This window comes from Pezoporus occidentalis, unplaced genomic scaffold (genome assembly GCF_034315485.1).
Source record: "Pezoporus occidentalis ecotype Australia unplaced genomic scaffold, CSIRO_AGI_Poc_V1 ctg21, whole genome shotgun sequence".
In the NCBI taxonomy this organism is placed as follows: domain Eukaryota; kingdom Metazoa; phylum Chordata; class Aves; order Psittaciformes; family Psittacidae; genus Pezoporus; species Pezoporus occidentalis.
Genome location: NW_026913964.1, coordinates 2,791,774 through 2,818,854, shown reverse-complemented (window position 1 = coordinate 2,818,854; position 27,081 = coordinate 2,791,774). Strand labels below are relative to the sequence as shown.

General features: G+C 42.1%; 2 protein-coding genes across 8 annotated transcripts in view; one reads left to right on the top strand and one right to left on the bottom strand.

Annotated features, from left to right (window-relative positions):
* The window catches only part of RAD51B (RAD51 paralog B), a 455,666-nt gene that overhangs the window by 400,690 nt on the left and 27,895 nt on the right, over window positions 1-27,081 (top strand). For 2 of the 5 annotated variants that reach the window (XM_062619219.1, XM_062619220.1), the window contains exon 11: window positions 23,902-24,287. The exons of 1 other annotated variant lie outside the window; for it this stretch is intronic. In XM_062619219.1, the coding sequence (XP_062475203.1) occupies window positions 23,902-24,053 (152 nt within the window). In that variant the 3' untranslated portion in view covers window positions 24,054-24,287. Of the gene's footprint in view, window positions 1-23,901; window positions 24,288-27,081 lie in introns of those variants that run through there. 2 more of the 5 variants (XR_009964928.1, XM_062619222.1) reach the window with 2 other exon arrangements.
* On the bottom strand, window positions 1,969-15,796 carry LOC134163951 (uncharacterized). Of its 3 annotated transcripts, none has more exons than XR_009964929.1 (3): window positions 15,161-15,796; window positions 14,902-15,051; window positions 1,969-2,281 (listed from the first exon to the last, which is right to left on the bottom strand). XR_009964929.1 is itself a non-coding variant. In XM_062619233.1 (3 exons), the coding sequence occupies exons 1-3, from the start codon at window positions 15,723-15,725 to the stop codon at window positions 2,204-2,206; spliced, it is 636 nt and encodes a 211-aa protein (XP_062475217.1). In that variant the 5' UTR covers window positions 15,726-15,796; the 3' UTR covers window positions 1,969-2,203. The 3 variants fall into 3 exon arrangements, 2 of the variants coding, with proteins under 2 accessions (XP_062475217.1, XP_062475218.1); XM_062619233.1 differs by having other exon boundaries at window positions 14,902-15,100; window positions 15,367-15,796; XM_062619234.1 differs by having other exon boundaries at window positions 14,902-15,100; window positions 15,407-15,796.

Below are 27,081 nucleotides of genomic sequence, written 5' to 3'. Positions count from 1 at the left end.
CAGTTAAAAGCCTGAATTTGATGTCCAGGCAGCTATATAACCAAAAAGAAGGTCTAAGTGAATCCGCAGTCAATTTCCACAAGCACATATGAATAAAGTGACTCTGTAAGAACGTGAGTTATCACCACCCATTTTCTACGACACAAAAAATATCACTTTTTTTTTTTTCACAAACTTTCTAAGCTCGTGAATTTCTGATGACAGTCACTTACAGGAATAAATGATGAGGTAACAGCAGCTTTGTGCAAGATTGAGATAAATTTGGGTCTGAAATAAATGAAGACCTCTGTAAGAGGTAGAGTTAGGAAATAAGTGTGTGGGAAAATTGGAGTGAGTGAGAAGGCAGCAGGGAAAAGGAAGCCACAGTACAAATTAAAGATTGCAAGTAACAGGGCTGGGTGCCAAGAGCCTCAGAAAAGAAAAGGAAAAAAAAATCCTTGATTAGCTAAACTGTTTGCTTTACTATATAAAAAAATGACCTCCTTGAGGAGCCTGGAGCCCTGGCCTCCTGGGAGTCTGAGTACGTGCAGGCGAGCTGCTGCCCTGCTGATGGCAACACAAATGCTCCAGCGCCAATCTTCTGCCCTGTGGATTTCCAGGTGCAAATGCTTCATCTGGCAGGAGCTCTGCCTGCATCAACCTTAAGATTTTATCCAGCCTGGCGATAATTTCCTTCTTCTCCAAACCACTGCAGTAATCTCAGTTCTACTAGCTACCTGAGAGCTAGTGTGTTGAAGGGAACCGCTGTCTCTCCAAGCAGCTATAATGTGTAGGCTAAGCATGACTTTCAAGTGGACAGATGAAGGACAGAGCGTGTGACAAGCCCACACCTCCAGCAAAGCTCAGACTCCAGTTTTGGCTGCAGCAGCCAGTGAGGCTCCCCAGCTTCCCACAGACCTCCTAGATGCAGAGCACTGTATGATGATGTACCTTGCCCTCATTGTGAGTCCTTGCTCCTCAAGGAGTATCCCAGTCCTCCTGCCTCAAGGTCACAATGCCATCACCAAACTGAATCATTGCTGCAGAGTGGGAAATGAATGACCTTGGGCACCTAACGCTTGCGTGGGTGTGCTTTTCATGCCTGCTGATACTTTATGAATGTGAGTGTTCTGTACTATACATAGTGGGAAAGGGGAGCTGTCACAGACAGAGCTGATCTGAGAACAGGGACAGGGAGAGTTACATATGAAAACTTCGGTGGGCAATTCCCTTCACTTTTATTTGCAAAGTTGTTACTTGTTTGCAAAGTTGTTACTTGCTGTGTAAATGTTCTTCTTTCTCCACTCTGTAACTGCAAAAAGCCCTAAGGGAGGTTAGCTCATGAAACTACCATGTACAATTTAGTTAATTAATATAAAAACTGCAAGAGAAGAGCTCTCTTTTAACAGCAGAGGATGGAAGAATTGCAGGGCTTCTTTGGAACGGAACAAGGTCAAAACAACCAAGGCAGCCAGGAGCCTGAATGCAAGGCAACCATCATGCAACAGAACACAGAGCCTAGTGAGCAAAGTACACCCAGAATCCAAAATCACAGTAATGACATGAGATTACTGGTAGCCATTTGTTAACGAGACAGAGAGAAATGGAACATGAGCAGTCTCTGAGTATGGGCAGGCTGCACACACAAGAACTATTTCCATCACAAGTTTTTTATTCTGCTGGCTTTATTGAATGTGGTGAACTGCTGTTCCAGCACAGAGCAAGGACATTTGGAATTGCAGTGTGACTGGCATAGCAAAACCAGGAAAACAATATGAAATGAGAGTCTGTCACATGAGTGAATTAAGCAGATTCTGTATGGTGTTTTCATCCCAAAGTGCTTGAGAGGCTTCTTTATAAATGGATTCCTTCTCTGTGGCTCAGATGCAGCCACCTTTGGGCTGAAATGCATTGTGCATCCAGTGCTTAGGCTGCTTTTGAAAGATATGCTTTATTATGCATCTGTTCTCATCCAGCTGTTCATAATAAAATGAGAATTGTGCAGCACCTCATTCAGATTCTCATACTGGAAAGGGCAGTTCTTAATGCCAAACGTCCTAAAGTCACTGAGCTTTCCAAGACAAAATTCAGGGAGGTTGTGCTAATATGCAATTGCAAATGATCAGAACCAGCATCACATAAACTGTGCTCAATGAATCCTGAGAATGGGGCAGTGTTGCTTATATCTCTGGAACATCACAACCACATTTGCTGGGGTGGCAGGTCATGTTATTCTGAGGTTTCCGTGTCTTGACTCTGTTTCATTAGTCTTCTTCAAGACCCCCATAATTCTGATGACACCCTTGAAGATGGCAGGGAGTTGAAAGACTGCAAGAATTAAAATTATTCTATTTCATTTTTTTTGTCAAGCAAATTTCAGTAGTTCACTTACTTCATTTGTGGGTTCCACCTTGAAATAACAGGTGTAAAAACAGATCACATCCCAGTTTCACAGTTTTTCTGAGTAGCAACCAATCTGTTTTGGCATTATTTCCTAACAACTTGTTGATTAGAATGGTAGAGCTAAATCTTATTTTACTGAAGACATCTTACACTTATTCCTGCTGCACTGTCAGACCTTGTTTACCTTAGCAGGTACTGGATGTGTAGTAATGATAAGCTTGATATACCCTGTCACCTGTTCAGCTGTACTACCTCAAGTAAACTTACCTCAGAGAAGCAGAAATAACAAGAAAGTTTATATCATTTTTCCTAGCCAGGATATACTATTCATACTTCCCCTGAAGTCAGCAACAAGAATATTCTCAGTGATAGGCTCATAGACTTTCCCCTGGGTCTTATCCCATGATAAGCAAAATTTTTAAGCAAATCATCACATACAAAATCTAGCTCTGGACTTCGCATCATTGCTTTTTCATCAGAAGCTCTAGGGATTAAGTTTGAACCCATCAAATCCCTCCCAGTCTTCAAATCCTAAATTCATAACTGACCAAAAAATCCCAAACCGTGGTGTTCATGAGGTGAGGGGGCTTTGCCAGGCCATTTTGGCTATTGCAGTAAGTGGGTTATGGTCAGTTTTCTAATGCAGGCTTCTCATTACAGGAAAGGGAAAAAAAAAAAAGAACAAACAAAAAGGTAGGGAACTTTCTGCATTCATGGACAAACACCAAATCCTTCCTCTCTAACTGAATGCACTGACACGCAGCTTTCATCAGCATTCATTGCACAGAATTTACTGAACTCCAGTTTTGACTGTATAGCTGCAAGATGATTCTGGGAACAGCTCTGTCTCATGTGTAGTGTTAAGATACAACAGGGGCACATCCTCTTTAAGAACCTTCTTCAGTCTCTGGAATTGTTAAATTTTGTAGTCAAAGTCTGCTGCCTGTCTTTTTATAGCAGTGCCCTGGGGCTGGCAGGTCATGCAGCCAGGTAATATGCGCACAGAGCTCCCATTCCACTGAGTTCTTCTGCCCACCACTTCAGCACCAGTCCAGCTCCTTTGTGATCTTTGCTATGGCAATGTGTCTCCCCAGCACTCTATAGCTGTTGTGAGAAGTTAAAGTTTTTGTCTAGCCCAGCTTAGGGTTTGTTTTTTTTTTTTCAGGACAGTTCGGAAGCCTTTTACTATGTTATTCTGTTATTATTTTTTTTTTCTGCTGATCTAACATCATCTGATCTGTGTAAATGCTGAAAACTTGGTACATCATCAGACATCTGCTGTATTTTTGGAGAAACGTCTCAAGTTTGGTGAAGCAATCCAAATCACCAGAAATTGTGATTCTCAATTTGCACAAAATGCGTGCTCTGTTTTCTAAGGGTTTCTGCCAGACCCTGCTGACACATGAAGCATAAGAAAATATTTGGCATCAGCCACTTCCCCAGAGATTTTTCCTCTTGTAGGTAGTGGAAAATGATCCCTCCATACACATGTATTCAATTCTTTTAGGTCTACTCATAAGCAAAGGTTTCATCTCTTTTTTTAGCATACCCATTCTGATGGTTACTCTGTGCAATTTATGGTAATGAATATATTCACCTCCTTTTTTAGCCTCTGCTACAGGGCACAGGGAACCATGCCAACACTGTAGATGTCGAGCAGCTCTCAAACCCTTTTTCAGTGGCTTGACCCCCCAGCCTTCCAAAGAGAAGGGCCTGGCTGCAGAATGGCTCCCCACTTCTCTTAGATTATGATTTTCGAGGTTATTGTTTACCTGTCTGGCTGAGTTCGTAAGCCCCTTGCAGGAATAAACCCACCACTATTAGTCCTGAGTTTTACCTGTTTCCCCTGGCTGGTGATGGCACAGCTGCTGACAGCACCCATGCTCCTGCACCAGTCTCTGCCTTCGGGCCAGTAAATGTCATGTTTGCTTTATAGAGGACATAGTCTTGAGGGCCCTTCACATCTCAGACACCTCCATCAGCCCGCTATGCCCCTCCTCAGGGCTCAGTACCACTGTCCTTCAGGGTATGTATCTCCTGTTGACACCTTCCAAAGGATGGCAAGACCCTGCTTGTTTAGGGACTCTATCCAAGCATATGCCCAACCCCCCTTTTCCGAGAGGGGACTCAAGGTTTCATTGCACTGAATTGTAAAGACAAGGACCTGCCATGAATCTTGGTTTCTGTTCTCTTCCAGTTCAGGGGAGGTTCAAGTTCTGGCCTATCTGCTGTTACCTAGGAAGCTCAACAAAGCAGACTTACAAAGCAGGCAAATGCAAACAACATTTAAAGCTCCATGGCCCCTTACTAATGTGACTATGCTGTGTCAAATCTCAATAGCTCACACTTAACAGCCATGTCATTATGGAGTATGGGCACACAACTGCTGTTAAAAAAACAGACAGCAAGGAAAAATAATAAAAAAAGACAAAATGCAAGAGGCTTAGGAGGCCCCTGGATTTCCTTAATGGAATTAGTCCTTCCTTTATGAATTCCAGGGCTAGATGCTGTAAATGTGATTCGCATACTCCCTCCCCTCACCAAAGCAGAAAGATCTGCTAGACACATGTTCGGAGCAGAGTGGGGGAAGGTATGACGTGACTCAAGGGCCTGGAAGGCTAAAAGGAATAGATGGGGGGGAGCTCTGCAGCCCTTGATCTTTGTAAGATTTACTGCCTTTGCTTCTTGCAAAGATTTTTTTTTTTTTCCTGGAAAATTGCTAGCTTCTAGCAATTTAAAAAAAAAATAAAATTGGCTGGGGCAGTAAACAAGATCTTTGAAGGGGGAAGGAAGCCAAGAGAAAGTCAGGTCCATTAGTCACGCAGCTGCATTTCCTGTCACAAAGGACCCCAGTTGAGTAATCACTCAAAATATTCTTGTTATTTTTTCCTATTTTATTTCAACTTTCAGGCTGCCAATATCTACTGTAAGGAAAAATTAAAACAAGAAAAAAAAATCTTTTAGCCTCAGAGGGGGAAGCAATGTAGAATCAGACATTGATTTACATTATTTTTCCTTTTCTTTAATTTTCATAGCCTAGAAACACTTCAGTAATGTGAGAGGAATGTTGGTAGTGCAGAGTGGGTCTGAGACACTGCCGGTGTTTTCAGGGCATATAATTTCAGCAGGAGTGTGGGTGTCAAAGTTTCTAGGCTACACTTCCTGATGCTACCATTAATTCACTGCACAACCTTGATGGAGTCATGTATTAATTTATCTGCAATTTATTATAAAAAGTAAAGATGGTAATAGCTTCTGCATAATTGTTTTGTCAGGGTTCATTAATGGTGATTATAAATAATGGTTGGTCTTCTGATGAAAGCTTTGTAGAAGTATTTGTCTAAAGGAAAATACAGTGAAGACTGGAAAAAATACTGGTAATTTAAAGCAGAACTTTTTATTAATAGATTTTAAAAGAACTTGTATATAAAGAGGTGAAAATAGGAGAAAGACTATGAAGTATAAGAAGGAAAATCTTAGTGATACTCTCTCGTGAGACACTCAGCTGAATAAAAATACAGCAAACCTGTCATAGGGAAGAATCCCTGTTGTAATGTTGGAAGAGACCACGTGAGTGATTGACTGTACCACCTCCCTGCTTCTAGATCTTGGATTGTAAGATGCTGGCTCTGGTCAGTCTGGTACCAACTTCAAAAGGAAGCCACAGATACATGATAAAAGTAAAGCTGAAAAACCTCTGTTTTTGCAGATTGCTGCAAAAAAAAAAAAACCTCTTTCATCAACAAACACAACTCCAAAATACAACCCCCCACCTTTTATTTACGCAAAGTAATGAGTGTGGTGACCAGGCCACCTATAAAGAGTGGCCTTAAGCATGCTTCAGGGCACATAACAGTTTGTAACTTACGTTCCTGACTGGGGTACCTGACTATATGGCTCTGTGAAAATGATTGCAAAGGGATTGCAAATCCCTGATTGAATCGCTGCTTAAGTAGAGAGTAGATGATTGTTGTTTATGCTATATAATAATATGACTTCAAATATTGCACAAAAAATGAAGCTTACATTTGCATGGTAATGTCATATAATAAAAATGTCATATAATAGAAGCTGGTAATGTCATATAATTCTGTAATTTGCACACACTTGATATCACAGATGTGCAATGTTTTCAAACAACAGCTTATGAGCAGATGTGATTTACACAGCAATGTAAATCACAGCTTCCTAAAGCTAGTTAAAAGGTGTAAACTCAAACAACATGAGATTTACCCTAATTTGTTTTAAGAGAGACTTTGAAAAGCTGTTTACATGTATTTTTTTTTAAGTAATGCAGAATGATTGTTTATGCATATTTACATTGAGTGAAAAGTAAGAATCTTGTGAGTCATGACTCAAGTATGAAAAATTCTGCTCCAGATTATCTTTATAAATTATGTTCATCCTTTGTCTTTCCAAATGTCAGGTGAGGCCAGGTGTGCTCCTCAAGAGGCACACAAGTGTACGCTCCCTGGTTTGTGGTCAGAGCTAGCACTAGGTCAGAGGGACTGTCTGCTACTCTCACACCAGATGACTTTCGCTTCTATGTGTCCTAGTCTACTGGATCTCCACATCATATGGCATTTTGTGCAACAGCAATAGTCATGATGTGAGATTATAAAGGCTATTTCTAATGATTATTGATATCTGCATACTTTTAAATTCATATACTGGTATGTATGAATGAATAGAAATTATTTGTTTACAAGAACAACATAAACTTTGCACATTTCGTTTTATGAGTACCACAGTATATGATAATATTTCCTATACTAGTGTTGTAGGGCTGTATTAATATAAATTGCACTAGTATCTAATACATCAGGCTGTGTAATAAATAATAACCACTGAAAGAATTAATTATACCTGACAAGTGTTTGTGTAGCAATTGGTATTTCTCTATTTACCTACCTGGTTATCCTAGGAATTTGTATGGCTCTGTAGAAATGGTATCTGAGTGTCTCCAAACCTCAAACCTTTGATGTACCTGTTCTCTTCACACAGATCTGATGCCTATTGGTACAATTATCCCTGTTTAGGTGTGCCACTGAAGTCCTGAGGTGAATGACTAAGCCAGAATAACCTCAGAAGTCTATGACCTCTTGATTCATCTGTTGGCTGTGAAGAATTTATCTCTTGCATAGATGGGAAGCTGAGTCATAAAGATCTAAAGTTACGTGTCCATAAGCACATAGGTAGCAACAGAGTTGGAATCGGAGAACTCATTGTGTACAGATCCTGAATCACTGGCTGGGAACATTAAGTTAGTCTCTCTTGTCTTCAGTGAACTGATCATATTTGGTAAAATAGCTAGCAGTTGTTGCTCTGTGATGTGCAATGCTTCTGTGATGTGCATGAAGAGGACTATAAGCAAATAATTGCTTATAAAAAAGGTAAATTAAGTAGGGAACAGGACAGTTGTTTAGTACATTGACAGATGAACGTACCAGCCCTTCTACTAAACTGCTGCCTGTATTTGGCAGTTATTTCATGACCACATGCTGCCTTTTCTCCAATTTAGGGACAATAACACACACAGAGGTCCAGACAAAAATTACCATATGGTGCTGCTCCACTTCTCATATAAGAAAATGGAATGGTAAAAGGGAAGGATCAAGGAGAATAATAAATTTTCCTATTTAGTTGAATGAAGTTTCTATGATACAACTTAGAAATCTCACTCTTAAAACAACAGTGGCTGGTAAGAACATTATAGTTTTAAATTTCATGTTGCCAGTGGACATGTTGATGCAGGAATGCTGTGCTAGAGAGGGTGTAGATTTTGCTGTTCTGGTTTAGGGGTGCTGCACCTCTTGCCAATCCACACTGGACAGAGCTGTTTGGATCTTTCTTAGATCTGGTTTTCCTTTCCTCCACATACTGTGTAGGACTCTGGAATTGGGCTACATATAGCAGAGATACAACTTCACTTTCAGAGCAAAACTGACTATGAAAGGGTTAACCTGACTAATGGCAACGCTTCAGTAAAATTGAGGGAGGTGGAACTTAATTCCCAGGTCTTAATAAAATGCAGGTGTTTTATTGTTAGGTTAAAAACTCCTCCTGTTAAGACTCCAGCAAGCATTTAAAAACAGGGAAAAAACTATTGAATACGAAACTTAGAAAGGCAACAACAGGCCATGCAAGGCATTCACAGAGAATGCAGCATATACTGGCTAAGGCCTACCTTAAAGTTCACTGAGGGAGAACAAAACATAAATATGTTGTTCATGTTAGATGAACAACTCCTCTTACAACATGCGTCTGGCCTCCAAGGTATTACGCCTGGGATTAACTTTTGACATTCTCCTTTCCAGTATCATGACTTTGCTGTCTTCCCAGCTCCCTACAGAGCATTTACACTCTCATTTTTCAACCTTTCTGTCTTCTTATTTCCTAGTCTGTTTGGGGACTCAACAGGGTGACAGGCAGCATGAACATTGCAGTTGCAGTTGCACAGATAGCTCCGCTATGCTTGCAGCTGCTTTTCTGTCAGGGATGGGACATTTTTTTAAAAACAAACAAGCAAATAACCCCCCACACACACTTTAGAACTAGTTAGTAAAACAAGTTGTAAAGAAATCACTAATCACTGTTTTCTCACTTTCCCTCCTTATCCCAAGGAAGCAGAAAAAGGGGGGCTGAGAGAGGGTTGGAACATGGACATTTAATAGTAAATTGGTTACGTCACAGGGTTAAGGGATTGCACTGAACTTTGAGCTTTAGCTTCAAGTCCCTTATGTATTTGGAGAATAAAAGAAGTTAGGACTTATTAAAGGGAAGTGGAACATGAAAAGCCAGAGAAGTCTAAATGTACTTACGGTGGCCGAAGGCCTAATATTACTGCATCATCATCCCCATGGGCCTTAAATGCCACAGAGATGGGCTGGGTATTTTTGGTACCTGTATAGTGAAAATAGTTAACTAACTGTCATCCATAAAACCTCATCCTGGGAGAAATTTGGGCATCAGTTTCCCTGTCCTTAGCCTTGGTAATACAAATCAGCTGTCACTACTAGAGGAGGACAGAAATAGTTCATGGAGTACCAGACAGGATGGGAAGCAAAAGGGTAACTTGGGTTTTGATGCCATGGTTTCACAACTGCAATTTACTTGGAGAAAGAGAAGCAATGAAGATGGCCAGTATGCTAGTCATTTCATTTAGAAGACTGACAGGTGAGATACAAATAGTCCTAAGCAAAAGAATATAAATGACATTCAGAATAGTCTGAGACAATGAATAAAAATGAAACTGATGGAGCTGTTGAGCTTACAAACATGAGTATATGCCAGTTCTCATTTACATGGAGGAGAACACTCAGGATAGCTTGAGTAAATAATTTAAAAAAACAAAGAACAAAAATAGAACCTCCCCATAATCAGAAGAGGAAACCTGAAAAAGCCCGGGCTGTTTGCCCTCTGTGCACCATTGCACTGCATCCTTGCTACAGCCACTGTAGCGAACCATCCAAACATGAGCTGGAGTACATGCATCAGGCAGACGTGGCAGAGATGGAGGAGGGTGAAATGTAGATGCAAGCTCTTCTTTACACACCTCTGTGACTCTCAGCCGTCACCAAAACGAGGTGTATTTTTAAGAACCATCATGTGAAGATGTAGTGGAAATGCAGACAGCAGATTAAGAGAGGGACAAGTAGTACTCATTACAAGTATCTCAAAAATCCCTGTAGGAGGTTTTATGTTGGCCCAGATGTGGTCAGGATCAGGCCCTTGAGGAAAGAAGAAGTCTCTGTCAGCATGTTAGCTGCTCCCAATTTTAGATCTTCCACGGCCTTGTCCTTTCCTCCTTCGCTTTGTAAGGCTGCTTTTCATCCCACTCCTACTCTCCTTCACAGCTGCCATTTCCTGTTACTAGTATCAGCAGTTCTCAGTCTTTTCAGACAACCCTGCTGTCGTTTGTGCCTAGCTATGTGAGGGAAACAACCCATGCTTTCTGTTCCCTCCTGAAAGTCACTGGAGCTCAAGCTCCAGCAAAGCGAGACCCCTGCTCAGCGCAACCTCTGCCCAAATCCAGCATGTAAGACTGAAAACTGGCAATCCTTCTGGTCTCAGCACAGGGAAATAGCCAAGATCAAAGTTAGAAGCATGGTTTCTTTATTCTTTCATCAAACTGGCCTTCATTTTTTCTTTCCAGTCCTACAGTTATTCTTTTCTGATGTATGTTATCTCTGGGAGTCACTGGGAAGTATTGGAAGGATTGGCAACTATTAGGCCTTATGGTTATCCTTGCAGATACTGCTAACTCTGCCATGTCATACAAGAAAGAGGAAGATTCTTCCTCTAAATAAACTATTTTCTGTGCTGTCTTGTGTTTGACTTAAAGAACTGATGACCTTTGCATCCTGTTTCTTATTCCTCCGTCTTTGCATGATGAAAGTTCCCCTTCCAAATTTCATTTCCCTCATGTATTTTAAATGTCTGAAATGAAAACAAAAATCTTCTTCAGGTTTCTTCTTTACATTTAAATGGTGTACTTAACTACTTGTAAAAGAAGCAAAGATCCCCATTTTTAAAAGTAATAAATAGGTAGCACCAAGACTGAGATTGTGCCAATGGCACAGAGAACAGAAAAGATTAACTTCAGAATAGTGAAGATCAAAACTTCGCTTTTGTGCTGTTCTCCCTGTAGCATCTCAATGTATTTTAAGAAATGGTTGAGAGTATTTTTAACCTTAACCTTATTTTCCATTTTTCAAAGTGGAGTAAAAAATGTCTACCCTAATTGATTTGTTATTTCTTCTAGCCTAGCCTATAAGGTTTCAGAGTTACCTCTCACAGGTGATCTGTAGCTTTTTTTAATGGGAGTGAAATACCTGAAGAGCTTACATGCAGGGCAGCAGAACCCAATGGCCTTCATTCACAAAGGGTTAGAAATGGACTTAAAGGGCAGTGGTGGAGATGCCTCCACCCAGGACAGGGCTCAGAAAGGATAGGTACAAGTGAGTACAAAATTGTTTGCTTTCCCTTTCCCTTGCATTACTGTGGGATACTCACAAACATTTAATTATAGCTATTGTATGCATGCTTAACTTGGAGATATCTGTGGTTCCTTGAAACCATTACACAGGAGCACCATAGAAAATACAAGGGAGTCACTGAAGGAAAATACAAATGAATTAGAAAAGCATAGCAACCAGAGAATACATTTCCCATAATACAACAGTCAAAGGTCATGAGATCACAGATGCTCAGTTGCTCATGCATATCTTCTATTCTCTCCACTTGCATGCTTGCTCCAGGGAGGGCAAAGATTTAATGAGGATGGAGCTAGCCTTAGCAGTTCTCACCCTTCCTCACACCCTGCATCTGAAAGAGCATTGTAAGCCTCTTTGAAGTTGCAGTAGACACACATTGAACTGTCCCAGTGCACACATACAATCTGGGGTTTTCTCATCAGGTACAAAAATACAAGGTGACTGTTCTCTTCCGGCTGCCCTGGATGTGAACAAAGCTGTTGAATCAAAGACTTATTGAATTTAGGAGTGGAAAGAAGTTTCTCCATAGCATCTGTCTTTTCAACCTGCAGCAGTGGCCCTTCTTAGAGTCTCACAGTTTCTATTAGTCAGTTCATTTTTCCTGGCTCTTTAAAAAGAAATCCTGCTCAGACAAAACAGCACACTATTTATAGGAAGCTTGGCAGGGTCAAAAAGTGGCTGTAAACCCAATCTTCAGTTAAAGCATACAGTATCTGTTCTGGTGTAGATGCTGTTAGAACTCAGCAATCTCTGATTTGCTAGCAAAGCCTTGAAAATGATTTCAGAGTCAGATTTTTTAAACTTGGTGACACTGTGTTATCACTTGTCATTAGCAGAGCTAACTTACTTGCTCCAAGTCCCATTTAATCTGTCCAGCTCACTACCCACAGCTTCTGACCTACTTAGTCATTTCCTGTCTTTGATTTTTGCCTTAAAGCCTCTTTTCTGTGTTGGCCTGTGGCTGCTACTTAATCTTAATCAAACTTCCTTGGACTTCCATTACTGTCAAGTACAACTCCTCTCACCATAATACCTACCCTTCTGAGTGCAAGAAAACTGATTTACAGCCAGCAGTCTGCCTCTTCTCTTATGCTCAAAGTTCATCTTTGCTTTGTTTTTCTTCCTGTATGAGTCACTCCTTCCCTCTCACTGAGACACTGTACTATACTTTCTGTTCCCCTCAGTCTGTCAGTGGCTGAGAAGCTGCTGTGCACACCTTTACTGCAAAGATCTGGTGAGTATTATCATGTGTGCCCCACTGCCATTTGCAGATTTGGAAAAAGCTGAACATAAAGAAATTGAGTTGGCCACAGGCTTCTACAGAAAGTCATCTAGTTTAATATGCTTTTGCCTCTGACCAAAAATGATGACCTACTCTGTTCCCTTACGCTTTTCTTAAGAGCTACTTATGCAAAACACAGCTGTTTAGTCTACTCTTCCAAGCCTAGCATCTCCCCTCCTAGTTCAGGGCACCTGTTAACTCTACAAATGGTGTAAAGTGGGTACCAACTTAAGGACTTTCCCAATTCTCACCGGGTCACTCATGCTACAGTAACATGCCTTTGAAATAAACTTCTTCAGCCAGTTTCCTGCTATTACCATAATCCAATCTAAAGATGTTAATCCAGTAGCATGGTGACTTTTGCATGCACAGGGGCTTTGCTGAGCCAGTGAGGTCGGATGTTTTTTGAGCTTCTTTCACCGGCACAGAGTTCAAAGATGGCCTTATGCTCTTTGAATGTCAGATACAAAACATTCGATGGCAATGGCAGCTGTAACATGTAGATTTGTTCAGTCTCTCCTTACATGTGTGTTTTCTCCCAGCTCTTTTTTTAATATACCCAGTTCTGCTATTCCATCTTCCTCCTACTTCTGTGCTCATCCGCACTCATACTCTTGGGTTTTGTCATTGTTGTTAACATATGGATGTTATATGATCCCTCACTGAGTGCAGCTTTGTCCTCTTAATAAGTAGAAAATACCATACGTTCTGGAAGGAGGAATTAGCTACAGGCCATTCTCATTAAGCCTCTCCTTCAACTTAAATCAGTTTAAATTGTATTTTTGAACTGCAGTCACTATGCGGCATTGTAAGTTGAAAACAACCACTTGAGCCCTTTCCAGAGAGGCTTTGAGTGGCCCTGATCCTAGGCATGGAGGGGAGATAAGCAGCACATTGAAGTTGTAGTATCGCTGTAGCTGAGGGCAAGGAGTGCATGGAAACATACCCTCCCTCTGGCACTGCCTGGCTCTGGATGAGGGGAGAGGAACAAGCCAAGCAGCTTGGGTTCACACGTGCGGTGGGAGCCAGTGGCCTCTCAGCTGATGACAGATTAAACTCAGGGCCTGGTTAGTGGGAAGACTGTGATTAGACCTCAGCAGCATCTGTCTCTAGCACTAAAGGAATTACTGCTGCAGGCTGTGATTTTCTCAGCAAACTGTAATTATTACCAGGAACCTCATTCCTGCCATTTTTCTCAACAACTTAAGTGCAAAAAAAAAAAAAGTGGGTTGTGGGTGAGGGTACTAGGAAGCAGAAACTGTGAAAAGAGCAGGAAAAAGACACCTGTTTATTTTTGCTCAGCTCATTCTGATTATTTTCTCTCAGTTTCTTAGATTCATATGAATTGCACACTATCTTTTTTCCTAAAGGTCAGTGACAAGGTTTAACTCCCTGAAGCTGTTCTGCCATTCACCTGAAGCTGATAGGATACATCCTCTCTGTTCACTTATGCCCCATGGCATCTTAGATGAGTGTGGTGGTGCTTGCAGAAGATGCCAAACCAACCTGTACTCTGGCTATGCCCTCTCCCTCCTCCCATGGGAGCAGCGGTGTGGGGTGGGGGACTCCAGTCACGACTGTTCTCAGGACACCCCTGGGAAGGTATGGTCTGGGCAAAAGTGTGGAATATTGGAGATTGGGCAGGGTGAGTTTGAACCTTACTTCCAAAGGCCCTGTGTAGACCAGGATTTAAGAGTTTGAACTTTAAATGTGTTAGGTTGCATATACTAACTCTCTGCTTTAAAAGATGTAGAAAAGGCAGTGTAAGTTTGAACTCCCAGTAACACCTGGTGGTTTTGCCAAAGTAACAATGTGGAAAAAAGAGGAAGATTTCTTTGCAAAATTTCTCTACCAGAAAAAAAACCTTTTTGTTTGTGCAGTTGTAACTCCATAGAAGCCCGTTTGCCATTAGCGTTTTCTCTTATCAGAATATAAGAAAAAAAAAAGGGTTGGGTTTGTTTGGGATTTTTTTTTTGTGTGTGTTTTTTTTTTATTACTTAAATCTAGGAGAGGAAGAGAAATACCTAAGAGTAGAGTTTGCCAACACAGCTTCACCATCTAATACTTAAAATGTAGGCAAAGTCAAAATAATTCAAACTAATCTATGTGTTCCTTTCTTAACTTTCCTCAGGACTTTAATGTGACTGTTTCATATACTTTAAGGCAAGAGTGTCTTGTCTATGTTAAATGATTTTACATCAACACTATACTCATCTAGAAGAAAGCAGAATTGTTCCTTACCAGTACGTCTGCCCTCCATCCTGCAGCATGTCTGGCAGCACAGCCAGGGATGAGTGTGGCAGTGGAAACTCGACCCTTGGGACTGAATGCACCCAGAGGCAGTATGTTGGCAAGCAGATCCCAGTCTCCAGAGCCAAGTCTCTGCAGATACTGGTGGGAAAGACACACATCTGGAGTTGTCTGGAATTGGCACAAATTGCTGCGGACAAAGAGGAGAGAAAGGAAGGGTTATAAGGAAAGTGGAAAGAACACTTCTTACACATTTCGCTTTCTTTTCCATCTGCTTGTGTGATGTTGCTATGAGCTGTTAAACAGCTGCAGTGCTCTGCCCCAGAAGGGACTGTGTTTCAGTAGAGATGGAGAATGATTCCTACGACTAAGTGCTTTGGGAGCCCTCTAGAATGAAAGGGGCAATAGGAATAATGTTTTTCTGACTTTTGCTAAATACACTTGGGACTGCACCACCTGAGGAAGTAGTGAGCAATGCTGTTCCTGCTTCTCAGACCTAGAGCCCCTGACAGGCAGTGGTTATTGCTGGGTGTTTCTGACTCATCCTTTGCACAGGAGGTGAATCCCTCTTGTCCGTTGCCTCCCAAGCAGAACGTGCCAGCTCTCCCCTGCTGGTTCAAGGAGAGCAGATTACACAAACAAAAGGTGTTTGCAGACTGCGAGACTTTGTAGCTTGGGGAGATAAGGGTAGTGAAGGAGGACGAGGAGGAGGAGGAGTAAATGTATTGTGATTGCCAAGGACGGAGCAGAAGAGCATTTTTTTTGCATCCATTCAGACGCTCAGCTATTTCCTGCGTTGTTCCTGCAGTCAGCATGCTCCACCTGCTTTTACTTAACCATTTCCTGTTTATGGCTTCCAAAAACTTTCTGGTGAAATCAGTGATCTGCCACAGGATCAGTCTTACAGTCCCTTTTGGGCAGGCTTCACTGACTTCTTTTCCTCTCTCTTCAGTACACAGACATTTCAGCCCAAGGACCTGTTGTGTGTGCATGCAGTCAGTAGTTGCAGCGGGAAAGTATGTGCTTCCTCATTATTCTTTATGTCTCCATATGCCCTTTTTTAGCTTCTGATACTTGCTGCTTTTAGCAAATTTTGACAATAAACAGTAGTACTGATGGCACATTCCCCTTTCTGTAGAATAGAGGGCTCCAGGTATTTAGAGAAAAGACTCTTCCCTTTACTTTCAAGCTCTTAAGAGTTCTCCCACAAACAAGGAATTTGTTCCTTGAATAGCTTGCCCAAGCTTCGGATTATTTTTCAGGCTTTGAGAACAGCGAGGCAATTTGTTCTAATTTGTGGTTCCGTTTCTCAAATGTGAATGTCAAGGTGTGAGGAGCAGGAAGGATCAACCAAAGAAAATTAAATCTTTTCCTTGAAGTGTAGATGGCTCCCAAGAGTCCCTATCTCACACTTAGTTACACGTCTTGTAGAAATCACTAGAAAAGCATGCATACTTTAAGTCTCCTCTCCTTAGCCGTACTATAGATAACACTGCAGCCACCACTAAAATAAAACTTATTTGTCACTGCTTTTGCTGTTTGTTTACTTTTTTATTTCTCCTCTGGAGCAGTGAAAATAGATTCTTCGGTTTCCTCCCCGATTCTCATGCTTTTGCACAGGGCTGCAATGTTTGGGTTGCGGTGAGCACTGCAGGGGAATGTTCCCTTCTTAAAATAAATCCTGGAAACTTTTCTGTTGGAATCAGGGTTTGTAGAAGTTGGGGTTTTTTTGTTTTTTGTTTTTAATAGGAAGAATGTTTGGTCAACTTTGACCTGACACCATATCCCTTTAAAGGGAACAGGGTTGTGGTGCATGTCCGTATAGATATACTGACATGTATATGTGTATGCGTGCATGTGTGTGAGTGTTGTAACAGGGTACATGACAGTTATACTGGTATAACTGAGCACTGAAATCATCCTCTAAGAATGCTGGATATGTCGGCCCTGTCTCCAGAAGACAGATCTGCAAATTCCTTAACTAGGCCTACTGAAAGTTAGCATAAGCCAGGATGCTTAGTCTGCTGACTTAGGCATGGGAGGCACAGGTCTATAAGCATTCACTGGCACTGTTGCTAAGCTGTTTCACACTCCTGCAATTATGTTGATGGGCTCACACTCACAAACATTTCTACGTATTTGAAGAATAACACTAGACAGCCCCCATTTTAACTGTAACATAAATATGCACAGGTAGTGCTTCAGTATGGTCTGGGCACTGCTGATGTCCAGGCAACTGTCTGCTGTAGGCATAGCACAACCCCACTTAGATCAGAGTTTGCTGAGGTATCCTTCAAGCTGCCTGTGAGCAGCGTTTGAACTTTCTTTTTAATCAGGAAAAGGGAGCAGTTGTTTTCTGCATAGAAGTGTCTTTCAGATTGGCCCAAGTATGTAAAATGGTTATTTTGGGTCACATCCAGCCCAATTCATTCAATAGTTTGTGTCAGGGTACTTGTCAGCAGTGGCATTTGCCCAGGGTGAGTCACACCCACCCAGGCAGTCATCTGAGAAAGCTCTCAACTCTTTTTCATTTTCATTTTACAGGGTACAGCCTAGTAAATTCATTACTATATTGTACCACGCAGCTCTTCCTACAGCAGCGGCTTTTCTTCTAACCAGCGTTCAGCCCAAGAGGCAGCTACTTCCAGAAAAGACTCTCTGTCTGGTTCAGTGCCCATCTTTGTTTTCCAGATGTTTCTTTTGCCACGCTGCTTTCCAGTTGTTACACTGCAAATGTGGGTGCACTCAAGATATTTTTGCCTCCTGCCTCCACCCCAAAAATGGAGGAAATCTGAATGATATGAAAATGTAGCAAAAATGAGACCCTCGAGGAAAATGGCAGGGAGGTGTAGAGGACCGTGCAGGACTCTTTCCAGGAAATGGGTAGAAGGTTCATCACATGAGTCACTGAAACCTTAGATGACTAAATTCTTGAAGAATAAACTGTCAGGAATATGATACTGGACAGGACAGTTGCAGGGAAGGAGAAGAAAACTTCTTAAATAGCTCTTGTTTGGTTTTTTGTTCATGATTCATTCCTGAGGAAATTGCTGTGTGGCTGGTCAGGGACGGGGGCAGTGTGCAGGCACTGCCAGCCTGTGCAGAGGCAGCAGATGAGGCTGCTGGGGTGCACAGCCTCACCGCTCCTGGCCTCAGTGCTCCTGCCAGAGGGGATCAGGACAGGAGCACCCTATGGCCAAGTGAATAAATAAGACAGGGTCACTAGTGCACATACGCCATTTGAAACAATTCACATTTTTTTTAGTATATCAGCAGCTATGCAACCAAGAGGAAATGAAGGTATTGAAACTCTGATTCTAAGCTCCTTTTAAAACCTTTTCTTTCTCTACCTGCTCCAACCAGTAAACCAGGTTGTATCAATAAAATGGCCCAAAGCTCTAAATTTGGGTTTCAGAGAAGGTCTTAAGATTTTAGATGCCAGTAACAACAGAAGCAGTCAGACTCCCTCCACAGCTACCTCCAGAGAAGCTAAACCAGCATTAGCAGTGCCAGAAAATGTTTGCAGTAGTATTTGAGTGTGGAGAAACCCCAATGTTCCAGCATGCTGCTGCCAGTTCCCATTTTGGTGAGTTTGACCCAGAGCATTTAACATTTCAACGTCAGTTCTGTGTCTCATAATTCTGTTTACATAATGACCACTCATTTGGTTCCCATTAAAATCATGGTATTTCTTCTGCAAACCATTGCTTGTAAAAATCAAGCCACCCAGTTTTTCATTAGATTGTATTACAGGAAATAAACAGTCTGTCTGTAGAATGCACACTATAATTCTTAAGCAGAGAAAAGGGGCCTTTTTTCCCCTCTTGGACGTACCAAGTTCAGAAGTAAGAATGAGAAAGATCTGTTAAGGGTTGCTGAGTCTATCTCCTACAAAAACACAATGTAGTTGCTCCCCGGCAGATGTTTCTCAGATGCTATATTGATAAAAAGAGTCTACAGTTCTTCAGAGTCAGAGCAGCAAGAATCATCTTAAAATTGTAGAACTGGCAGGTGTGGCTCTCACAGGTCCTCCCAGCACCAGTGCCTTTCGAGGCAGCACACAGCGGTTCCTTGTATTATATATACCTGCACTTTGAAGAATTCCGTTTCAAATGTCTCAAACAATGGGGGTTTCACCACTTCCTGTGGGAGCCTGCTCTGCAGCCTAACTCGTTCTACCATCTGGAGCATTTTCCTGAGTGTCTGCCTGCTTTTAACTTTCTTCTAATTGTGTACCCACTATTTCTTCTTAAAGGCAGCTCACCAAAATGTTCTGTTGTGTGAAATCCGCGTTACATGGTGCTATTTTTCGTGAGGGTCAAGAAAACCCTGAAAGATTCGTGGAGGCTTCTTCTCTTTGCTTTTTCATCCTCAGAAATAATAATAACTAATTAATAATGTATTACTGCTTTTCTAGCCATTCATCTCAGCAATTTACAAGGAAGGGCAACATCGTTGTACTCTTTTTACAGATGGGAAAAGATGAAGCACAAGGGCAGGAAACAACTTGCCCAGGATCATTCAATGCATGCATGGCAAGACTTGGATTTTTAACCAGGTCTCCACAACAGTGCCCTACTTTTATTTTTTAACTCTTCTTTTTCTTTTTGGCCCAGTCAGTTCCCCTTGGCTTTGTTGGAGTCCTTAGGAAGAACAAGCTTTCCATGAACTTTATTCAGCATTGTCATACTGTAACTGAAGGGTCAGCTTGTTGAATATTTAACAGTTACTATCTTTCTGATGTGTTGGTTAGGCATCCTAATTAAGTAGTGATAAATAAAACCAACAAAGCATTTTAAAAGACTGATCCAGTCCCTAGGGCCTCCAAGCTGAATTTCCTTCAGCAAGCATGTGTTTTCCCAGTTGCAGATTGTCCAGATTGAACACAGTTTATATCTAGCACATTCTTATCAGTGCATTGCAGGGAGATTTCCTTCCTCCTCAGTGCCACCATGCTTGCTTCACCTGTCATATTTCCCTTAGCTGTGGTTTTTGGTGTGTTTCTCAGAATCTGGATAGTTGCTGAATTATAAATCTTCCAATCTGGAACAACCACACCACGATCTGTACAACAGGGTGCACTGCGTAAGAGAGAGATCGAGCACTGAACAGGCTCACCTGGGTTCCAGAAGTAGAATCATAGAATCATAGAGTAGTTAGGGTTGGAAAGGACCTTAAGATCATCTAGTTCCAACCCTCTGCCATGGGCAGGGACACCTCACACTAAACCATATCACCCAAGGTTTCATCCAACCTGGTCTTGAACACTGCCAGGGATGGAGCATTCACAACCTCCCTGGGCAACCCATTCCAGTGCCTCACCACCCTTACAGTAAAGAACTTCCTCCTTATATCCCATCTAAACTTCCCCTGTTTAAGTTTGAACGCGTTACCCCTTGTCCTATCACTACAGTCCCTAATGAAGAGTCCCTCTCCAGCATCCCTGTAGGCCCCCTTCAGATACTGGAAGGCTGCTATGAGGTCTCCATGCAGCCTTCTCTTCTCCAGGCTGAGCAGCCCCAACTTCCTCAGCCTGTTTTCATATGGGAGGTGCTCCAGCCCCCTGATCATCCTCGTGGCCCTCCTCTGGACTTGTTCCAACAGTTCCATGTCCTTTTTATGTTGAGGACACCAGAACTGCACACAATACTCCAGGTGAGGTCTCACAAGAGCAGAGTAGAGGGGCAGGATCACCTCCTTTGACCTGCTGGTCACGCTCCTTTTGATGCAGCCCAGGATACAGTTGGCTTTCTGGGCTGTGAGCGCACACTGAAGCCGGCTCATGTTCATTTTCTCATCAACCAACACCCCCAAGTCCTTCTCTGCAGGGCTGCTCTGAATCTCTTCTCTGCCCAACCTGTAGCTGTGCCTGGGATTGCTCTGACCCAGGTGTAGGACCTTGCACTTGGCACGGTTAAACTTCATGAGGTTGGCATCAGCCCACCTCACAAGCGTGTCGAGGTCCCTCTGAATGGCATAAAGTAGTCTGGCCTTAGTAGCACAGAGCACTCCACGGGCCTCTAGCAGACAGGTGGTTTCTCCTGCCTGCCCTGAAGTTTCTGCCTGTCCAACCTCTCATTTCAGTGAGAATTACTGGGACTAGACCCACCTGAGCACATCGTAAGGCATGTTTAGTTCCTCTCGTCCCCAGGGGAATGACCAGGGAAGGCAGCCAGAGCAATATGCTTGCAGTCTGATCACAGGTGTGTCGTAACTGCCCCACACTGATCAGATACTGACCTGACATCACCCATTATGCGCAAGGTCCAGCACTCAGCATGGGTTGAGAAATGTGACATTAAAACTCTGTGTAGGCCAGAATTATATCTGAGGGGCAGCACATAGATCTTCCTGGCTGCTGACCACGTTCAAAGTATATCAGTAAGTGAAACCCTTGCCATCTGTGTTATTCCCCCCAGTGCTCTTTCAGGCCTTCCTTACTCCAGATATCTTTGAGCCAGCATCTGAGGATTTACCAAAAGCTGCAAGACTGCTGTAGATCACCGATCACACTGTCTGTGCTTTCAGATTGAGTTTGAGAAATTACCAGCAGTGTCATGCTTATGCATCCTGGCCATGTGAATAAAGGAAGCTAAGAGGCAACAATAGATTACATAAAGCAGGGAAATCCCCCTCAAACTTCTCCCAGACTATCTCAAACTGAAGTTGATTTGCACACGTACACTACAAATAACTTTGCAATGGCTTTTAGCCCCATGAAGAGGTTATATGTGTTTGCCTGTAATCATTTAGGCCAGTTCCACCAGTTGCAGCTAAGCTTCCTTATACAAACCCTGTTTGGTGGAAAATGGACCTTAGTGAAAATCAGAAAAAAGCTATAGTATCTTGTAGTTGAAACCTACGGCCAACTTCTTTACAAAATCCGAGGTTCAAATGGCCTGAATTCCTGAGTGATGCTGTTTAAAAAGCAGTGGTATTAAACAGACTTCCAAAGTTCCTGTGATTTTTTTCAAACATCATGATTTAATAAAAAAAAAAAAAATAAGTGAGCAAGAAAAGGATAGCATATTGAAAATGCGTATTTACTGGGTTATCTCAGGCTCAGAAATGTAGTTGGCCGATATGACATTACAAAAACCTTTTACAATATCTTTGATGCACTAAGAATGACAATGTTTATAAACCTAGTACATTGTGACTACAGAATGCCTAAATTCTTCCTGAAGACATATGTTTTCTTTTCCCTTGCAGAGAGAGTGGGCTTTTGGAGTTTGGGGGGTTGGTTGGTTTGTTTGTTTCAATAGGATAGGAATATAAAGTTTCCAAAGGCTTGCTAAGAGCTGTTTCTTTGGAAAAAATTTGCTCACCAACTCCCTTTCCTAGCTTTCTATTGAAACAAGTTCTCATACACGTTTTCTGCCAGTCCTCTCACAAAACTAGAAAGGACATAGACAACTGCACTGATTCTTTAGGCTCTCCCAGTAAATTCAAGAAAAGCATTTCCTGTATGTTTTCTGGGTTGTCAAGCCAGCTTTACACTAGAATTAACTATAGTTGGCAATAAATTCCAAATCTCTTTTTAAACAAAAAACTTAGAAGTGCTTTTGTCAGTATAGGGTATTTCCCTTGAGGAATTCATCAAAGGCACACTGGCAAAAGTGAGATTTGTTCTACCTGCATTAGGGTTATCATCATTGTCGGTATAGATACCAGGACAGCTGTATGAGCAACTCTTTTCTAGTGCAGTTGCTTTTCATACAGTTAACAATTAGAGCTAGAGAGGAAGAGGAAAACTGAGACACAGCTTCCCTTGACAACCTGTGTAAGCCTTGTGTTTCTTCTACAGTACCACCTCTGTTAATAATGTCATGGCCTGTTGCAGTGGAATGCCTTGCCTTTCACCTTTCTCTTTTCAGCTTTATTGACTTTCTTCAAAGCTTTGATACAGAACAAGAGGAATCATGTCAGGAATGAACTGGCTCCTTTGAAGAGTCCTTCAGGCAGCTGCAGTTTCCCTATGTTATGATGGAGCTGGTCTCAGTGAGTCAGCTGTAGAGATAGGAAGAGAACTACATATTTGAATAGGCATGGGACACCTTGCAGTGCAGCTAATAGTAGCAAACATAAAGACATGACATGATCTGACAGCTGATTCACTGGTACCTTGGATATTTTAGTCCTGATAACTGCGTATTTCTTCAGTATGTGTTCTTTTCATCACCTTGCAGGTTGATCAGGAAGGCTTTAATTTTGTTTTTTCTTATCTCCTCTCACAAATAACAGTAAATTTTCTACATAAGGTGTCTAATCACAATTATGTGATATCCTCTGTTTACATAGAAAACTTTATCCCAAAGCACTTTACACACCTGGCACTGATGGGACTAAGATTAGAAGAGGAGCAGCTCATACTGGTTAGGAAGCAGGCTCTGCTCTCAGCCTAGGTATTAGTAAAGCATATAGGGTAGAACCACAGTATTTTCTATGAATACAAATTATTTTGCTAATAGTTGGAAAATATACAGGTATAAGATGTGCTCTGTTTAACTCTAGTAAATGTATCTGAACTGTAGAAAATAAGCTGATAAGAGCATATCAGTCCCCTTGCACATGCCATTCTCTCTTCATAGGCACTGACTAGAAAAAAGAGTTTTACTGGAAAATTAGGGTGATACAAAGGTCTCAGCAACTATGTCATGGCCTTTGAAAAGTTCTGCCAGAGAATGGCAGAAAGACCTGGACTGGTCTAAGGTTTGGCTCCAGAGCACGAGAGCAGCATCAGATACTTTGCCAGCCAGAATGAGGAGAATCTGGACATTGGTAACTAGAAGGATAGCCAGAAAGAGGATTGTTGCATGTAAGTCAATCCATTTTCAGCTAGTCTGTGGAATTAGTTCATACTGAAGTAATTACCTTGATTTGTTTTGTGGATTAAAAGGATTTCCAAGTGGTGGTTCACTGGAGGAAACGGTAACTTTGTAATATCGTTCTGACACATCAGCATTGAGGTGTCTGTATTGTGTGTTTCAGATGGAAAGGATCAAACAAATCTAACCTGGGAAGGAACCAATCCTGCCCTGCAGACCATACGAGTGAGGAACACCACCTTGAAAAATACTTTACTTGATGCTGCTTTACCCAGCACTACTGCTGAGACTCCAAGCAATACATCCTATCTATAGAAAGGACAAATGAAACCTTCATTAAGAAATGAATGAGTGACAACACTGGTTTTGAAAAATACGGTGAAGCAGATAGTGAGCATTCTTCTTCTTTTGTCTCTTTAAAAACATAGTTAAAACCACGTGCTGTTCTTCATATGTGTGGAGCCATGCTTAACTCTGAACTTAGGAAAATCCTGTATTTTGTTCAGTTTATTTAAGTGACATGGTAATAAAAGCCTCTGAACAACACAAGTGCTACTGAAGAAGCATAGGCCACACGTGTCTTCCTAATTCACCCCATTACCTCACCAATTTGGAGGAACCGACAGTCAAACGTAAGAGTGCTTGGTGTCCACAGCCCGTAACATAGTGAAATATTTGCTGCTGCTTTTCAAGAGAAATTATAAACCTACTCACTGGCTTGACTGACAAGTAGTAGTTCAGTGAGGTCTTATTCCTGTAACTCACTTGAAAATCTTCAGAGATGATGTAACAGACTTGGTAATAGCTAGACGCTGACAGTTTAGAATGGAAGGAGAACAGGTAGCAATCCAAATGGTGGGAAGATTGGCATGTAGTACAGCTGCTTAGCTTCCTCTGTCTTCAAAGCGCTTTTAATGTATTCACAACATGACAGCAAACCACAGAACTATTTACTCATCTTACAGACTTAGAGAATATGATTCGCTCAAGGCTGCTGAAGGCATCACTGGCTGTGCTGTGATCAGGTTCAGGTTGTTCTGACTCTCAAGCCTCACATGCCTAAGGGAAAGCCATGGATTCACTTAGTGCGGACTGCCAATGTACAGTCACCATTGGTCTGAGAGGCTTGTTCTGTCCTCTGCAGTCACAGGGAAAGCCTCCCAGAGCAAACTCTTGAAAAGCAGAGTAACCTGTACAGAAATATGGGAGGTCTGCAGAACTGCTGAAGTGGATCTAGGTAATCCAGCAAGAAAATCAGTTGCAGTGGGTCCACCTGTGGCAGTGAGGTGAGCAGTTTGCAATATGCTGTTTTGTAGGCAGCCTTTGGGTGATGAGAGTTCCTGGGGAGCACATGGCCCCTATTGAAAAGTACTGCATACTATTACTGTGGCAGTGCAAGAGGCTGAGAAGCTGATGGGATGTGGCAGCTGGTGTCATGTCACTCCCAGCCACCAAACAGGATGGCATGGAGCAGGCTACTCTGCAGCTACCTACTTACATGGCTGCTCATGCAGCTTCAGGCTTTCCTTTAACAAGGAAGTTTCCATCGCAGCAAGGAAGCTACTCCATTTCAATAAGCTACTTTTAAAAGCAAATACATTTCACCTTGAGGAAGAGCAGTTCTCCAGCTTCAGTGTTACCAGTTTTGTGCTTTGAAGAGGCCATTGTAAAAAGATAATTTTAATTTTGTTTTAACTAAAGTTTAGATTTTCTTCTTGGCAGGGCTGCACTACTGGCCATTCAGTCAAACCCTGCTGAACTTGCTTGTAGCCATTTTATGTGGGTATCTTGTAAATATTTGGTAGAGCACTCAGACACAGAAGTGTTTCTTGCTCTTAGAGTCACATGCCTGGTTCCAGTAACTTTCAGAAGCACAAAAGGCTGAAAGCAGGGAAAATTCCACTGAGGTGCATTTGAGTCTCCAGGGAGCAACTGCACGCTGTTTAGACTAAAATTTCTCATTGATGCCTCTCCCTCTTTTTAAAAAAAACATGCAAGGATAGAGAGGAGAAGCTGGAGGGTAGGGTTTTTTTAATATCATAAATACCAGAATGCAAGCACTGTTTTCACTCATTTCTCTCACATTGCAGGACCATTTGCAGATGGAGAGGCAGATAAGCTTTTTAATGCTCTCTGCATACCTGGGAAATTTCCATCCAAGTTTTAAAATGTTTTATAAACATTAATGAATTAAAGCCTAATCCCCTTCTTCTCAGCCCTGTGAAGCAAGTACTAAATACAGTTTAAAGACAGGGCTAATAAACTTGCCTTGCCTGAAGTCACACAGGGCAGCGTGGTAAAAGGGCTCAGGTCTTTGCGTCCAAGCTTTCGACCTTACACCACAAACACACACTCCGTCCCTCTTCCAGGCTTGCTGTACTTCCCCTTCTGGGATATAGTGAAAACATGCTGGCATCACACCTTCAGATAACCTTGGTTTTTCCCCTAGGAACAGAGAGACTACTCACAGCTGCTGTCCTGTGGGATTAAGATGTTGAAAAGATCAGAGAGGGATGTGAGGGGAATGGGGAAGAAGCAAGTCACAGACAGCTCTGTCTGCCTTTGGGAGTGTTCTACCTCCTCTGCTGCCAGTGAAGTTAGTGCACTATCAGGAGCAACCTCAAACATTTTTGCACGTGCTTCCATTTAATATTCAAGCAGAATGTGCTTCCATATACTATTCAGGCAGGACTGTGATAAAAATGCCATAATCAAAGAGAGAGCTTGGCCAACAGGAAAATTGGACAGATGAGCCAGTAAGTCACTCCTGTAGTGAATATATGTGATTTCATTATCCTTCTGTATGTGACCTGCATTTCTTACTGCTGCTTATTATCAGAGTCTTATAACTACTGCTGCAGCCATCTCTTTCACCTCTTCAGAAGAGAGGGATAATCCATCAGCCAGTTTCTCTCCAGTGGTATGAGTCAGTTTTTTTCTAGGGGGATTAATGGTCAGTTGAAAAGACTTGTTCCCAATAGGGCTGTGCAAAAAGCAGTGTGCACATGAGTCATGAAGTGGAAGAGAAGGAAACAGATCTATAGATTTAAAGGGTTTGAATTATTTCTTTTCCCTTAGCTTACCTTGTCCACACCAATTGATAACGAGATGTGCAAAAGCTGGAAATGTATTGGCAGTGGCTGGCGTAAGCGGGACTGAGAGCTTCTCCCACTGTGCACAGACCTGAGGTCAGTCAGCCAAAACCAGATCAGTGTATACCAGCTATTCCAGCCCTTGTAGGGGAGAGATGCTGTGAGAAAGATCACAGTGCAGCAGCCCTGTCCTGTCTCTCCTATGACCCTGCAGTGTATCCCAACATTGGTGCCTTTGGCCTCTTTGTGCC